Source organism: Ovis aries, chromosome 17 (genome assembly GCF_016772045.2).
Source record: "Ovis aries strain OAR_USU_Benz2616 breed Rambouillet chromosome 17, ARS-UI_Ramb_v3.0, whole genome shotgun sequence".
Lineage (NCBI taxonomy): Eukaryota > Metazoa > Chordata > Mammalia > Artiodactyla > Bovidae > Ovis > Ovis aries.
Window position 1 is genome coordinate 35,583,315 of NC_056070.1, and position 17,300 is coordinate 35,600,614.

Here is a 17,300-nt window from a genome sequence, read left to right on the forward strand (position 1 = left end):
ACAAGTGGTGCTGGGAAAACTGGTCAACCACTTGTAAAAGAATGAAACTAGATCACTTTCTAACACCACACACAAAAATAAACTCAAAATGGATTAAAGATCTAAATGTAAGATCAGAAACTATAAAACTCCTAGAGGAGAACATAGGCAAAACACTCTCAGACATAAATCACAGCAGGATCCTCTATGATCCACCTCCCAGAATGCTGGAAATAAAGCAAAAATAAACAAATGGGATCTAATTAAAATTAAAGCTTCTGCACAACAAAGGAAAATATAAGCAAGGTGAAAAGACAGCCTTCTGAATGGGAGAAAATAATACCAAATGAAGCAACTGACAAACAACTAATCTCAAAAATATACAAGCAACTTCTGCAGCTCAACTCCAGAAAAATAAACGACCCAATCAAAAAATGGGCCAAAGAACTAAATCGACATTTCTCCAAAGAAGACATACGGATGGCTAACAAACACATGAAAAGATGCTCAACATCACTCATTATTAGAGAAATGCAAATCAAAACCACAATGAGGTACCACTTCACACCAGTCAGAATGGCTGCGATCCAAAAATCTGCAAGCAATAAATGCTGGAGGGTGTGGAGAAAGGAACCCTCCTACACTGTTGGTGGGAATGCAAACTAGTACAGCCACTATGGAGAACAGTGTGAGATTCCTTAAAAATTGCAAATAGAACTACCTTATGACCCAGCAATCCCACTTCTGGGCATACACACCGAGGAAACCAGAATTGAAAGAGACACATGTACCCCAATATTCATCGCAGCACTGTTTATTATAGCCAGGACATGGAAACAACCTAGATGTCCATCAGCAGATGAATGGATAAGAAAGCTGTGGTACATATACACAATGGAGTATTACTCAGCCGTTAAAAGAATTCATTTGAATCAGTTCTGATGAGATGGATGAAACTGGAGCCGATTATACAGAGTGAAGTAAGCCAGAAAGAAAAACACCAATACAGTATACTAACACATATATATGGAATTTAGGAAGATGGCAATGACGACCCTGTATGCAAGACAGGGAAAGAGACACAGATGTGTATAACGGACTTTTGGACACAGAGGGAGAGGGAGAGGGTGGGATGATTTGGGAGAATGACATTCTAACATGTATACTATCATGTGAATTGAATCGCCAGTCTATGTCTGACGCAGGATACAGCATGCTTGGGGCTGGTGCATGGGGATGACCCAGAAAGATGTTATGGGGAGGGTGGTGGGAGGGGGGTTCATGTTTGGGAATGCATGTAAGAATTAAAGATTTTAAAATTTAAAAAAAATAAATAAATAAATAAATAAAAAAAGCAAAGCCAAAAAAAAAAAAAAAGTAAAGTAACTTCAAAACCTGATGAGAATACACAAACTTTTTTTGGATGCTCACATTTCAAATTTAAGAGACATATACTGTCAAGCATTTATGCTGGTAAACTACAGATGACTTTCTCTAGTATTACCAAAACATCTCTAAATCTGATAGAGTAGTATTGATAGATTTTATCTTACCTCTATCAAAGGCCACGGGCTGTGCATACACAATTGGTCGATTCAAGGTAATAAGCACAGCTTCCCTATCTGAAGAACCACTGATTTCTTCTCGCAGGGCATTTCTTAATCCAATTCTAGTTTTAAAATAGGCAACTTGATGAAAATCAGAACCAGCTTCCTCATAAACCTACGATAAAATGAAAAGCTCAATAAAAGCAAATAACAGAAATGTTTTAATTTTAATTATTTAATATAAATTTATTTTAATTGGAGGTTAATTACTTTACAATATTGTACTGGTTTTGCCATACATCAAGATCAATCTGCCACAGGTATACATGTGTTCCCCATCCTGAACCGTCCCACCCCCCCCCCAACACTTTTCTCCCCGGACCATCCTTCTGGGTCGTCCCAGTGCACCAGCTCCAATCATCCAGTATCATGCATCGAACCTGGGCTGGCGATTCGTTTCATATATGATATTATACATGTTTCAATGCCATTCTCCCAAATGATCCCACCTTCTCCCTCTCCCACAGAGTCCAAAAGAATGTTCTATACATCTGTGTCTCTTTTGCTGTCTCGCATACAAAGTTATCATTACCTTCTTTCTAAATTCCATATATATGCATTAGTATACTGTATTGGTGTTTTTCTTTCTGGCTTACTTCACTGTATAATAGGCTCCAGTTTCACCCACCTCATTAGAACTGATTCAAATGTGTTCTTTTTAATGGCTGAGTAATACTCCATTGTGTATGTGTACCAGAGCTTTCTTATCCATTCATCTGCTGATGGACATCTAGGTTGTTTCCATGTCTTGGCTATTGTAACAGTGCTGCGATGAACATTGGGGTACACGTGTCTCTTTCAATTCTGGTTTCCTCAGTGTGTATGCCCAGCAGTGGGACTGCTGGGTTATAAGGCAGTTCTATTTCCAGTTTTTGAAGGAATCTCCACACTGTTCTCCATAGTGGCTGTACTAGTTTGCATTCCCACCAACAGTGTAAGAGGGTTCCCTTTCCTCCACCCCTTCTCCAGCATTTATTGCTTGTCGACTTTTGGATCGCAGCCATTCTGACTGGTGTGAAATGGTATCTCATTGTGGGTTTGATATGCATTTCTCTGATAATGAATGATGTTGAGCATCTTTTCATGTGTTTGTTAGCCATCTGTATGTCTTCTTTGGAGAAATGTCTATTTAGTTCTTTGGCCCATTTTTTGATTGGGTCGTTTATTTTTCTTGAATTGAGCTGCAGGAGTTGCTTGTATATTTTTGAGATTAGTTGTTTGTCAGTTGCTTCATTTGCTATTATTTTCTCCCATTCCAAAGACTGTCTTTTCACCTTGCTTATAGTTTCCTTTGTTGTGCAGAAGCTTTTAATTTTAATTAGGTCCCATTTGTTTAGTTTTGCTTTTATTTCCAATATTCTGGGGGCTGGGTCATAGAGGATCCTGCTGTGACTTATGTCAGAGAGTGTTTTGCCTATATTCTCCTCTAGGAGTTTTATAGTTTCTGGTCTTAACGTTTAGATCTTTAATCCGTTTTGAGTTTATTTTTGTGTATGGTATCAGAAAGTGTTCTAGTTTCATTCTTTTACAACTGGTTGACCAGTTTTCCCAGCACCACTTGTTAAAGAGATTGTCTTTTCTCCATTGTATATTAAATTAAAAGTTTTTTTAACACCATTAATGGTGAAAGTCACTCAGTTGTGTCCGACTTTTTGTGACCCATGGACTATACAGTCCATGGAATTCTCCAGGCCAGAATACTGGAGTGGGTAGCCTTTCGCTCCTCCAGGGGATCTTCCCAACCTAGGGTTCGAGCCCAGGTCTCCCACATTGCAGACATATTCTTTACCAGCTGAGCCATAAGAGAAGCCCAAGAATACTGGAGTGGGTACCTATCCCTTCTCCAGCGGATCTTCCTGACCCAGGAATTGAACCAGGGTCTCCTCCATTGCAGGCGGACTCTTTACCAACTGAGCTATCAGGGAAGCTTGTATTGTTCACCAAAAGAACTACAGTATACTTTTCTTCATTTCATTTCTCAATGATAAATTCCTGATACTCTATACCATAACACTTGAAATTAATGTACAATATGAATGGTTATATAAGAAATAAATAGGAAATGATACATAAAATCCATATAACAGCTAGGATTAGGTTTATATCCTCAATGGCAAGATAATTAGATCTCTCAAACTGTGCTTCTATTAGAAAAAATTAGTTTTTCTAGAGATGACATGAAATTTTTGTTCATTTACTCCTCCACATAATCTTTAATATAGCCATTCAGTTTTAAAAGTGTGACTGGTATTCTTTTAATCAGGTCTTCAAAGTAAAGAAGGAAAATGATTAAAAATCTACCTAATTTTTAGCAAAACAGAAATTCCCTTATGAGCTATGAAAGCTAAGTTTTTATAAAACAGCATCTGATTTACTACTCTGTGTGTGTGTGTGTTTATATATGTTTAACTTTACATGTTTAACATTATGGCATGTAAAATTTGCCATTATTCAAACGGGAGCTTAGTCGCTTATTCGTGTTTGACTCTTTGTGACACCATGGACTGTAGGCTGTCAGGCTCCTCTGTCCATGGGGATTTTCCAGGCACGAATATTGGATTGAGTTGCCATGCTGTCCCCCAGGGGATCTTCCCAACCCCAGGATTGAACCCAGGTTTCCTGCATTGCAGGCGGGTTCTTTACCATCTGAGCCACCAGGGAAGCCCAGTAACATTTTAAGGATTGACTAATGTTAATACAGGGGGCTTCCTAGGTGGCACTAGTGGTAAAAAACCTGCCTGGCAAATGCAGGTAATGCAGATTCGATCCCTGGGTCGGGAAGATCCCCTGTAGAGGGGCACGGCAACCCACTCCAATATTCTTGTCTGGAGAATCCCATGGACAGAAGAGACTGGTGGGCTACACTCCATAGGGTCACACAGAGTTGGACGTGATTGAAGCTACTTAGCACGCATGCAATGTTAATACAGAGCGTTAACAAAATCAAGAGAAATTATAAGTATTCATGAAGATGCTAGTTAAATTTCATGTGATTGTATTTGCCAAAACAATATACTGCCAAAATACTCAAATGAAATGCCAGACAAAATTATAAGGGTCTTCTTCAATGAATTTTCATTAGAATTTACAATCAAATTTTCAGAACTTAAACTAAATACTTTTAAAAGTATAATAATACTTAAAGTAGTTCAAAATGATATGCAGCATTTAAAAGTCAGTTTTAATATCAACATATTCAGCACTCACCTGATGTTTGACAATCTGTCCTAAAGCCAGATTTAAGTCCACTTGGCATTTACCAAACAGTTTCAGATAGCTGCTACTTCCTGGGGAAGCTTTGGTTTGAAGTCTGTTTGAAAGTTCCAGTTCAATCAACCCAGTTTCAAATCTTACAGCTCTCATTGAGGGAGTTGTGGCTGTTACCTGAATACCCTAGTAGTTTATATATGTTTGGAGGAAAAAAAGAATCTTAAATCAACAATATACACCCATTCAAACGAAATCTTTCAATACGTGATAAATAAAATACCATGTTCTAAAATATCTTGGATGCCTATTGAACTGGCAAAACTGGCAACATCCTTTAATTTCTCATGTCAGTAGAAAATTTTAGCTATTAAATTTCATTTCAGTATTTTGTATTCAAAATACAGACTCTTCATGGGTTAAATACATTAATTACAAGTAACTATTTGGTATGAATAATTTTTAAGAACACTAATATCATAAACATTAGAAGCAATAAAATTTACATTAAGGTATTATTTTAATTGGACAAGTGTACAAAACATTTCTTACAGAGTAATTTATAATAGCAATAATCAGAAAAAATAAATGTTCATTAGAAGGAAGTACTTAAATTTTTCCAACTGTATAATATATAGCACAGCTGTTTAAGAAGATAAAGTAGATCTAAATGTTCTGAAGTGGAGAGGTATTCAAAGTTTTTAAAAAGGCAGAAATATAAATATATATATATAATATATACACACACACACAAACAGGAAAAATCCTAAACGATATTCAATTGTTAAAGCTTCTTCTCTAAGTGGATAGGGTTATATTTAATACTTCAATTTTATTTTCTATTTGGCATATTCATGTATCATATGAGTTTTCTATAAGCATACATTAAGTGGAAAAATACTTCTTAAGGAATCATTATTATATTATTATTTATGTTACCTTAAACTGCAAGTTCAAAGAATAGAGCAGAATTTTAGGCTTCTCTCCATCCGCTGTTCCGTCATGTTCATTCCAAAGAGGAATAGGCTGCTCCCCGCCTAAAAGAGGTTAACGAATTAAATAATTGAAGGTCTGAGGCAATTTCTTCAAAAGGAATAGAGTAATTATGTTATGTGTTTAAACACACACACACACATTCTCTTTTTACTGATCATTAACTGAATCTTTAACAGGGAACTCTAGCCATGGCACATTTCACTGAGGCAGATGGCAGATATAAAATCGGGATAGTACTACATATATAGAAAATTAAGAACTTTTTATATGGCCTAAATTAAAACATTATACATATAATTATACCAAACATGATTATACATCTCAGAAAATATATTTGAAGGAAAAATTACAATGAAAAAATCTCTTCAATCAAAAAAATATCTTGGTTATTTATTTCTACATGTTCTATAAACAAAGAATGAAAGAAAAACTGAATGTGGAGAAATGAAAAATAAGATAACAGATTTTAATAACAAAGAGTGTGATAAAGAAGTTTGGCCTATACATTTAAGAAGAAATTGGGGTAGAGGACCTTGGGGATAAAGTTCCTATTAATAAACCATTTGTTACTCAGGCTATGTGGTATTCAGGAAATAATGTTCTAACATTTTGAAATCCAATCTCTGCTTCCACTTCTCTTTGTCTTATTTTAAAAGCTTTTCTGCATGTTTATCTTTCAAATATTCTATCTCAAAATGATTCCTCTTTTTCTATGTGTATTGAATTTAGCATCATCCAAGGGAGCAAATGTAAGTGAGATGGGAAGTTTCTTCCCAGTAGGTAATAAATTAATGTAATTCAACACATTAATAGGCTAAAGGATAAAAGTCACATGATCATATTAAGAGACGCAGAAAAAGCATTTGACAAAATTCAAAACCTACTGATAATAAAGAATTTCAATAAATGAAAAACAGAGTAGAACTTCCTCAATTTGATAGAGAATATCTAAAAAAAAATCTTCAGCTAAAACCATGTTAATTGGTGAAAAGCTTTCAGTTTTCCCACTATGATAATGTACAAAGCAAGCATAGCCCCTCTTACCAATCCTTTTCAACATCATACAAGAAGTCCTAGCTAATGCAATATGACAAGAAAAGGAAATAAAAGATATACAAATTGGGAAGGAAGAAATAAACTGTCTTTGTTCACAAATGACTTGATCATCTATGTAGAAGTTCCTGGAACCAATAAGTGATTACGGCAAGGTTACAGGATACAAAGTTTAATAATATACAAACATCAATCACTTTCCTATCAGCAGCAATAAACAGTGGAATGGGGCTGGTGCATGGGGATGACCCAGAGAGATGTTGTGGGGAGGGAGGTGGGGGGGGGTCATGTTTGGGAACGCATGTAAAAATTAAAGATTTTAAAATTAAAAAAAAAATAAATACTAAAAAAAAATAAAACCCAATACCATTTACATTTCCACAAAAATCAAAATGCTTAGGTATTTATATAAATTAACAACACATGTACAAGATCTACATGAGAAAAACTACAAAACTCTGATAAAAGATAGACATCAGTTGTTCTTAACTTGATCTCTAAATTCAATGCATGCAATCCAAATCCAAATCCTACCAACTTATTTTGTGGATATCAACAAACTCATTCTAAGGTGTATATGAAGAGATAAAATACCCAGAATAGCCAATAAAATATTGAAATAGAAGGACAAACCAGAAAGCTGAATATCTTTTACAGTTTCAAAAAATTTTAATTTAAAAGACAAGCTCTGCCTCTTACAAAATGTATTACACAATCCTTTTAGTTTATAGAAATATCAGAGACACTATTAGTTACATTAACTCTACAGTTTTTTACCTTGTTATGAATTAAACATATACCTGATCTAATTGTAAAACTGGTAACCTTATTTCATATATATATAAATATATTACTAATATATTACAAATACATTACACACATAGGGCTGTACATAATAAAAGATAGATCTCCTCTCTTTACCAGGTTGGTGCTTACCTACAGCCTTCTGAAACCCAGGCAGTCTATGCACAATTAAGACTGTAAGAACTGATGCAATCCCTATCAAGCTACCAGCCACATTTTTCACAGAACTAGAACAAATAATTTCAAGATTTGTATGGAAATACAAAAAACCTCGAATAGCCAAAGCAATCTTGAGAAAAAAGAATGGAACTGGAGGAATCAACTTGCCTGACTTCAGGCTCTACTACAAAGCCACAGTCATCAAGACAGTATGGTACTGGCACAAAGACAGACATATAGATCAATGGAACAGAATAGAAAGCCCAGAGATAAATCCACACACATATGGACACCTTATCTTTGACAAAGGAGGCAAGAATATACAATGGAGTAAAGACAATCTCTTTAACAAGTGGTGCTGGGAAAACTGGTCAACCACTTGTAAAAGAATGAAACTAGATCACTTTCTAACACCGCACACAAAAATAAACTCAAAATGGATTAAAGATCTAAATGTAAGATCAGAAACTATAAAACTCCTAGAGGAGAACATAGGCAAAACACTCTCAGACATAAATCACAGCAGGATCCTCTATGATCCACCTCCCAGAATGCTGGAAATAAAAGCAAAAATAAACAAATGGGATCTAATTAAAATTAAAAGCTTCTGCACAACAAAGGAAAATATAAGCAAGGTGAAAAGACAGCCTTCTGAATGGGAGAAAATAATACCAAATGAAGCAACTGACAAACAACTAATCTCAAAAATATACAAGCAACTTCTGCAGCTCAACTCCAGAAAAATAAACGACCCAATCAAAAAATGGGCCAAAGAACTAAATCGACATTTCTCCAAAGAAGACATACGGATGGCTAACAAACACATGAAAAGATGCTCAACATCACTCATTATTAGAGAAATGCAAATCAAAACCACAATGAGGTACCACTTCACACCAGTCAGAATGGCTGCGATCCAAAAATCTGCAAGCAATAAATGCTGGAGAGGGTGTGGAGAAAAGGGAACCCTCCTACACTGTTGGTGGGAATGCAAACTAGTACAGCCACTATGGAGAACAGTGTGGAGATTCCTTAAAAATTGCAAATAGAACTACCTTATGACCCAGCAATCCCACTTCTGGGCATACACACCGAGGAAACCAGAATTGAAAGAGACACATGTACCCCAATGTTCATCGCAGCACTGTTTATAATAGCCAGGACATGGAAACAACCTAGATGTCCATCAGCAGATGAATGGATAAGAAAGCTGTGGTACATATACACAATGGAGTATTACTCAGCCGTTAAAAAGAATTCATTTGAATCAGTTCTGATGAGATGGATGAAACTGGAGCCGATTATACAGAGTGAAGTAAGCCAGAAAGAAAAACACCAATACAGTATACTAACACATATATATGGAATTTAGGAAGATGGCAATGACGACCCTGTATGCAAGACAGGGAAAGAGACACAGATGTGTATAACGGACTTTTGGACTCAGAGGGAGAGGGAGAGGGTGGGATGATTTGGGAGAATGACATTCTAACATGTATACTATCATGTGAATTGAATCGCCAGTCTATGTCTGACGCAGGATGCAGCATGCTTGGGGCTGGTGCATGGGGATGACCCAGAAAGATGTTATGGGGAGGGTGGTGGGAGGGGGGTTCATGTTTGGGAATGCATGTAAGAATTAAAGATTTTAAAATTTAAAAAATAAAAAACTAAAAAAAAAAAAAAAAAAAAGAACTGATTCTTCAAAAAAGAATTTTCCTAACAAACTTGATGATGGTTGTGAACATGAGTATTCCTATGCAACAGAAAATATCCTAAAGCTAAATGTAACATAATGGGAAAGCATGAGGAAACAGTTTTAAAAATAAATAAGGAAAATAATCGTGAGGATTATAGGAGAGTAGGGAAGCAATACAGACATTAGAATACTAAGAAATTGGGCTACAAGGATTCAAAGCATTCCCTCTCAATAATCTGTTACATTCTCTGGTTTTGAGAAAGATAAGGGAACATCTGTGTTCCATGAGGCCCTGGACCAGCTGGATGATAGGTGACTTATGTTTCAGCTATTTTCCCAGGATTCATCCTGTCTCTGCAGTGAGGAAGGAAAGGTTCAGGGAGATCTAGCCACTAAATGATGTTGGCATCATTTTCTGAGCTCTTTATTTTTCACAGTGATTGGCAAGTCTTCATGGGTAGAACATTAATTTCCAGTTTTCTTTTCCATTTCATTATTCATAGACCTACTTTTCTTATAACTCCTAGCGATGTAATTCAAAGGTTAAGAAAAGCCTTTCTCTTTCATCAAAACCACTTTAAGTATGGCTTACAGTACCATACTAATACCAGGAACTCTACACTTGTACTGTAAGAGATACAAGATTAGTTACTGGAAGGGTTTGTTTTTTTAATTATACATATTTAGCAATAGCAGTCTTGAAAAAGTCTTAATTTGTATAGACAATGTTCTAATGTGACTTTAACCAGGTAAATGGGCCACATCAAAACTTCTGTATATCTCCAAGAAGAGACACCTTCAGTGGCAGAAAGGGCTTCTGCTATATATTCATCCCTTCCTTAATGGTTTGTATTCAACCATTTTCAGAAAAATTCCAAGGTTCCCAATTGATTTAATTGTTCTACTTCACTTGTAAGTTTCTATACCTCTGTTAGGCCTCATCAGTGTGACCATCAAATAGCTTCTTAACTTCAGATACAACCAGAACCAACCCAGGAGAACCAGGAAAATCTCCTGCACACACGGCTGCTATATATAATTCGATTTCCTAATCCATGTTCTATCCTCCTTCAAAGCCTTATCAAATACTGGTCCATAAGCTCTGCCTGAATCTTGTCTTTCTCCTTTCTTGCCAAATGAGACTTCACTTGTGAGGATTTGAATTTGACATCCTCTGTGTGAAGCCTTTTCTGATTCCTTAAAGTTTTTCCTTTAACATAGACACAGCACTCTTTTCTTGTCATTCAGAGAACTCAACACAATTATAATTGAATAGATACTTAATAAATTTGTAAAATGAATTAATTTATTCATCAACAATGGAGGAATCACCTCTTGATGGCATTTTATTGGTAAAGCTTAATTATTATTTTAACATGATTATTTATATTCACTTTGGAAATATTCAGCCTTAAGAACTGTTATACAGTTAACTTGTTTTCCGCCCTAATTCCTCTTAATACTCTATCTTGTGAATTGAAAATCAAATAAACATTTTTAAATGAGACATATATTTCCTGTTAAAATGTAAAATAGGGATTAAGAAGGTTACTTGTAATCTACTCTTGAGAAACAGCAAAAATATAATAAGGGTTGCTAGAGACAATTTACCATGTAGCCAGCATATAGTCACCATCTGATGTAGATTAACATCAAAATCTTAACACTGATCTAAATTCTGTCCACAGTGATTAAGACTAGTTAATTAATAGACACACACTAAGCCGGTTTTTTTTTTTTTTTTCTTGGAAGGGAAGCAAAGGGAGCTTTGTGTAGTTAAATAAATTGTAAATGTATATATTACACATAAAAAAAGTAATAAATAAGCAGGAGCATCTGTAGGTGAGAAACCCATAAAAGGAACAGAGTTTTTAGGAAGTTAACAATTTTATCTACATGACAGAATCAATATTTGTATCACTGGTACATGGACCATCCTATAGCCAGTGAGAATGTACTATATTGTAAGGTAGCAGATGATCTTACCAGAAACTTTTTGTATTACTTCATTAACTTCTTTCATGAATACTTTCTGTACAAATACCAGGTGATTTAGAAGATCAGTTGTAAGATTATGTTCAAAGGAACCAACCTACCAAACAAAATCAGAATATTAGACTAACATATTGACTATACTAATCTTAAATACATCTCACATAAGTCATCCCAAACTCTGAGGAAGAACAATTTACTTACATGATACTTGAAATTAATATACTGAAGAAAGGTCAAAATACTCAGATCCCTTAATACTCTACTGGCCTGACATTGTTAGGCACCATTTCCCTTTATTTTTAAAAAATAACAGTAGCCAATAAGGTAAGAGAAATCTTTTGAAAATGTAACCTGCTGATTTCAATACCGATTATGTGAAGTAATATTTATTTTTAATGATCACTGATTTAGTGTTAGAACAATGGACTAGTATAAGTGAAAGAAAATGTTTTTACTCATTCAAATATTTATTGACCATCTACTCTGTGTATTGCATTAGATGCTAAGGATACAACTGTGAATAAAAACAAAATTATGGTTCTCATGAAACTTATATTAGCTTACATGAAGCTGAATTAGCAAATCAGTTATACTAAACTCAGCTTTACTATAATGCATGTCCCATGATTAGTATAAAGAATTTCTGACAACAATTAACTAATAGATTAAATAGAAAGCAGGCCTTAATTGGATTCAAGTTTATTTACAATGAATCGAAGCATCTTTATGAGTAGGTCAAATTCTTCAACATCTGTCACTTTGATAGTGTTCATATGTTGATCAAAAGTTAAGTGCAAAATACATGTAAGCAGTCTTTTCTTAAATGAGAATTCACATAAAGTCTAAGTTGCACTGGGTACGTTCATTGTGGATAGAGTAGTATCAAGTGGGTAAAGATGATTTTCACATGTGTCTATTTCAGGCCATAGTAAAATGGGCAACTCTCAGAGAGATGCAACTTTAGACTCTTTCAAATGTTTATAATTAACTGCATTCTCAGTAAATTTAGGATGGTGTTCTGCCCCAATTATAAACTTTATATCTTTATAATAGCTAATATTAGTAAGGAATTATGCAATATACTGGATTGGATTTGCTTTATTTTCTGTCAAATGAAATATTAATAATAGTATTGCTAAACTAGAGTTTGGGACACTTATTTTTCAGGAGTAGAAAGCAAAAATGAAACAGGCTTTATAATCTACTTTTTAGTAAGTAAATATTAGACTTCTAGCATGTTGTACATGAGAGGTTCTAGGACAAGCAGAGTCTAAAGAAGGCAAACCAGACTTAACTATATGCTACAAAGCTGTAATATTTCTAGACAGAAGCTAAAGAGCATTCTTATAAATGCTTCAGATTCTAGAGAATAAAATTTATAAAACAAATAGTTGTCAAATTGATTTCTGAAAGGGTTGCAGTTTTTTTGACAAAGTAAGCTGAGGGACAAGCATGCCTTTGATTCAAGCATCTGTCAATCGATAGCTGGGGGACTTAGGGAAAGTCATTTAATCTCTTTAAATTCAGTTTTCTACTGTAACAAATTAGGACAGTAACAAATGACCTGCTTACCATGAATCATATGAAAAACATACCTAAATGCTTTTTAAACTTGTGATAACTGTACAGATAGAAAGGGAAAAAATAACGATGGACTCAGGTATGCTTGTTTTCAACTTGCCCTAGTACAGAAATTAGTCTGTGAATGTGCTTATAATTATTTTCTCTCTCTCTGTGACCTTTATATTGTTAATAAGTATATATACCTAGATGAATCATGTAACCACCCTAAAGGTTCAGTTTTTCTACTTATAAATGAGAATAAAATATCTATCTCAAAGGGCTGATTTAAGAACTGTTCAAGTCAGTGCACATGCAGCACCTGACAAATGTTAAATACTATTAGCTTTTTTATAATCAGAGGAATAATTAAAATACTGCAGAGATGCATGTGAAAACTAATATAATAAATATGAATCCAAAGATGACTAAAACAAGAAAAATATGTTTAAATAAAACTATAAGGAGAGAGATACCTGTACACCCACACACACACTCCCATCAGACACAGTAAAAAGTTCTGTAGGAATAAATGATTTGATGACTTCTCTCAAAAATTTGCATCACTACATATTTTGGTACACCTAAAGCCCAAAGACTCCTAAATTACAAAGAATAAGAAAATTTAAAAGTGAACCTACTTCTGCCACACAACGTAGATAATTTCCCTGTAAATAATACCCTTGTTTAGAAGGCAGTTCATCTATACTCCACACTTGATCTGAGTAACTATCATGCTCTTCCATTATATATTTCCCTGACATAGTAACTGGAGGAAGGTTAAGACTGGCAGAAGGAGGAATGGTTGACATATCTGTGGCAGAAACTTTTGAAGTAAAACGCAGTCTGTGATTTGGCAGCTCAAATGTAAACCTGGTCTGTGCACCTGTAAGAAAAAAAGAGAAATTATTTTTGTTGTTCAGGTGCTCATTCACTCATTTCATTACTTACTATGTCCAAAAATGGTGAGTATGAAAAAAAAGTATGCATTTCCCAAAACCTATTTTTAAAGATATGAGAAGGATACTTTAAATTTGCTTAGAAAATTTTCCTGTCTTTAAATATATGTAGCCCCAAAACTTTGGCCACCTGAAAAAAGCTGACTCATTGGAAAAGACCGTAATGCTGGGAAAGATTGAAGACAAAAGGAGAACGGGGCAGCAGAGGATGAAATGGTTAGATAACATCACCAACTCCAGTGGACATGAATCTGAGCAAACCCCGGGAAACAGTGAAGAACAGGGGAGCCTGGAGTGCCGCAGACTATGGGGTAACAAAGAGTCAGACATGACTTAGTAACTGAATAACAACAAATGGTTACTATAAACAGTCAGCTAGTATTATTAAGCCAGCAAATATCACTTATTAAGCCTAATAGGTGTGCAGCATTGGTGCTAGTTCAGTTCAGTCGCTCAGCCGTGTCCAACTCTTTGCGACCCCATGAATCACAGCACGCCAGGCCTCCCTGTCCATCACCAACTCCCGGAGTTCATTCAGACTCACGTCCATCAAGTCAGTGATACCATCCAGCCATCTCATCCTCTGTCGTCCCCTCTCCTCCTGCCCTCAATCCCTCCCAGCATCAGAGTCTTTTCCAATGAGTCAACTCTTCACATGAGGTGGCCAAAGTACTGGAGTTTCAGCTTTAGCATCATTCCTTCCAAAGAAATCGCAGGGCTGATCTCCTTCAGAATGGACTGGTTGGAGAAACACTTTAAAATGTTTTTTACTTCACAGAAAGTAGAAAAGAAACTGCCCTTATTACAAGAGTTAAAACAAGAGAAATTCACTAAGTGCAAAACAAAACAAAAAAACAGGGAACAGTAATCCACACAATGTTTTCATTGTGTGAGAACAGTTAGCAGTTGATAACTTGCCTCCTGATCCCCACTTGGTATGGAAGTAAACAGTGAAACTGTCAAATCAATTAAATTATACTCAATGAAAACATTCATTAAGTATAAAATTATATAATCGCATGTATCTTTGACTTTAACAATAGTTAATAATGGGACCGTATTCCAAATAAGGATATGGCATGAGTTGCAGTATACTGCTGGTTCTGAACACTTAAATCAACAATTTGGCGTGTAGTTGTTCAATTATAAATATACAACCTAAACCATTATTCAGGCCAAATTTCCGCATTTCCTTATGAGGGAATTAAGGAGAAGCAGAAAGTTTATTAAAATCAAGATCTGTGGCCAGGAATAAATACATACCCATACACACACACACTATATAAATACATATACACATTTATTCACAAATCCTTATTGCCAAATTCAGACTTAAATTGAAGAAAGTAGGGGAAAACCAGTAGACCATTCAGGTATGACCTAAATCAAATCCCTTACACACAGTTGAAGTGACAAATGGATTCAAGGGATCAGATCTGATAAACAGAGTGCCTGAAGAACTATGGACCAAGGTTTGTGACACTGTACAGGAGGCAGTGATCAAGACCATCCCCAAGAAAAAGAAATGAAAAAGAGCAAAATGATTGTCTAAGGAGGTCTTACAAATAACTGAAAAAAGAAAAGACACAAAAGGCAAAAGAGAAAAGGAAAGATAAACCCATTTGAATGTAGGGTTCCAAAGAATAGCAAGGAGAGATAAGAAAGCCTTCCTCAGTGATCAATGCAAAGAAATAGAGGAAAACAACAGAATGCGAAAGACTAGAAATCTCTTTAAGAAAATTAGAGATACCAAGGGAATATTTCATGCAAAGATGTACACAATAAAGGACAGAAATGGTATGGACCTAACAGAAGCAAAAGATATTAAGAAGAGGTGGCAAGAATACCCAACAGAACTATACAAAAAAGATCTTCATGACTCAGATAACCACAATGGTATGATCACTCACCTAGACCCAGACATCCTGGAATGAAAAGTAAAGTCGGCCTTATGAAGCATTGCTATAAGAACAAAACTAGTGGAGGTGATGGAATTCCAGTTGAACAATTTCAATTCCTAAAAGATGATGCTGTGAAAGTGCTGCATTTAATATGCCAACAAATTTAGAAAACTCAGCAGTGGCCACAGGACTGGAAAAGGTCAGTTTTCATTCCAATCCCAAAGAAAGGCAATGCAAAAGAATGCTCAAACTACCGCACACCTGCACTCATCTCACACCCTACTAAAGTATTGCTCAAAATTCTCCAAGCCAGGCTTCAGCAATACGTGAACCATGAACTTCCAGATGTTCAAGGTGGTTTTAGAAAAGGCAGAGGAACCAGAGATCAAATTGCCAACATATGTTGGATCATCAAAAAAGGAAGAGTTCCAGAAAAACATCTTATTTCTGCTTTATTGACTATGCCAAAGCCTTTGACTGTATGGATCACAACAAACTGTGGAAAATTCTTCAAGAGATGGGACTACCAGACCACCTGACCTGCCTCCTGAGAAATCTGTAGGCAGGTAAAGAAGCAACAGTTAGAACCAGACATGGAACAATGGACTGGCTCCAAATAGGGAAAGGAGTACATCAAGGCTGTATACTGTCACCCTGGTTATTTACCTTATATGCAGAGTACATCATGAGAAATGCTGGGCTGGATGAAGCACAAGCTGGAATCAAGACTGCCAGGAAAAGTATCAATAACCTCAGATATGCAGAAGACACCATCCTTATGGCAGAAAGTGAAGAAGAACTAAAAAGCCTCTTGATGAAAGTGAAACAGGAGAGTGAAAAAGTTGGCTTAAAACTCAACATTCAGAAAACTAAGTCATGGCATCCGGTCCCATCACTTCATGGCAAAAAGATAGGAAAACAATGGAAAAAGTGACAGACTTTATTTTCTTGGGCTCCAAAATCACTGCAGATGGTGATTGCAGCCATAAAACTAAAAAGACGCTTGTTCCTTGGAAGAAAAGCTAAGACCAACCTAGACAGCATATTAAAAAGCAGAGACATTACTTTGCCAACATAAGTCTGGCTAGTCAAAGCTATGGTTTTCCCAGTAGTCATGTATGGATGTGAGAGCTGGACTACAAAGAAAGCTGAGTGCCAAAGAATTGATGCTTTTGAACTATGGTGTCAGAGAAGGCTCTCGAGAGTCCTTGGACTGCAGGGAGATCCAAGCAGTTCATCCTAAAGGAAATCAGTCCTGATTATTCATTGGAAGGACTAATGCTGAAGCTGAAACTCCAATAGTTTGGCCACCTGATGTGAAGAACTGACTCATAGGAAAAGACCCTGATGCTGGGAAAGATTGAAGGCAGGAGGAGAAGGC

The 17,300-nt window shown here is 35.7% G+C and overlaps 1 protein-coding gene across 17 annotated transcripts in view; it reads right to left on the bottom strand.

Moving 5' to 3' along the window:
* Positions 1 to 17,300, bottom strand: part of BLTP1 (bridge-like lipid transfer protein family member 1) — a 208,042-nt gene that overhangs the window by 54,489 nt on the left and 136,253 nt on the right. For all 17 annotated transcript variants that reach the window (XM_042234373.2, XM_060401067.1, XM_060401064.1 and 14 more), the window contains 5 exons: positions 13,701 to 13,945; positions 11,491 to 11,596; positions 5,733 to 5,830; positions 4,794 to 4,979; positions 1,533 to 1,701 (listed from right to left, as the gene is read on the bottom strand). In XM_042234373.2, coding sequence (XP_042090307.1) covers positions 1,533 to 1,701; positions 4,794 to 4,979; positions 5,733 to 5,830; positions 11,491 to 11,596; positions 13,701 to 13,945 — 804 coding nt within the window. The remainder of the gene's footprint in view (positions 1 to 1,532; positions 1,702 to 4,793; positions 4,980 to 5,732; positions 5,831 to 11,490; positions 11,597 to 13,700; positions 13,946 to 17,300) is intronic.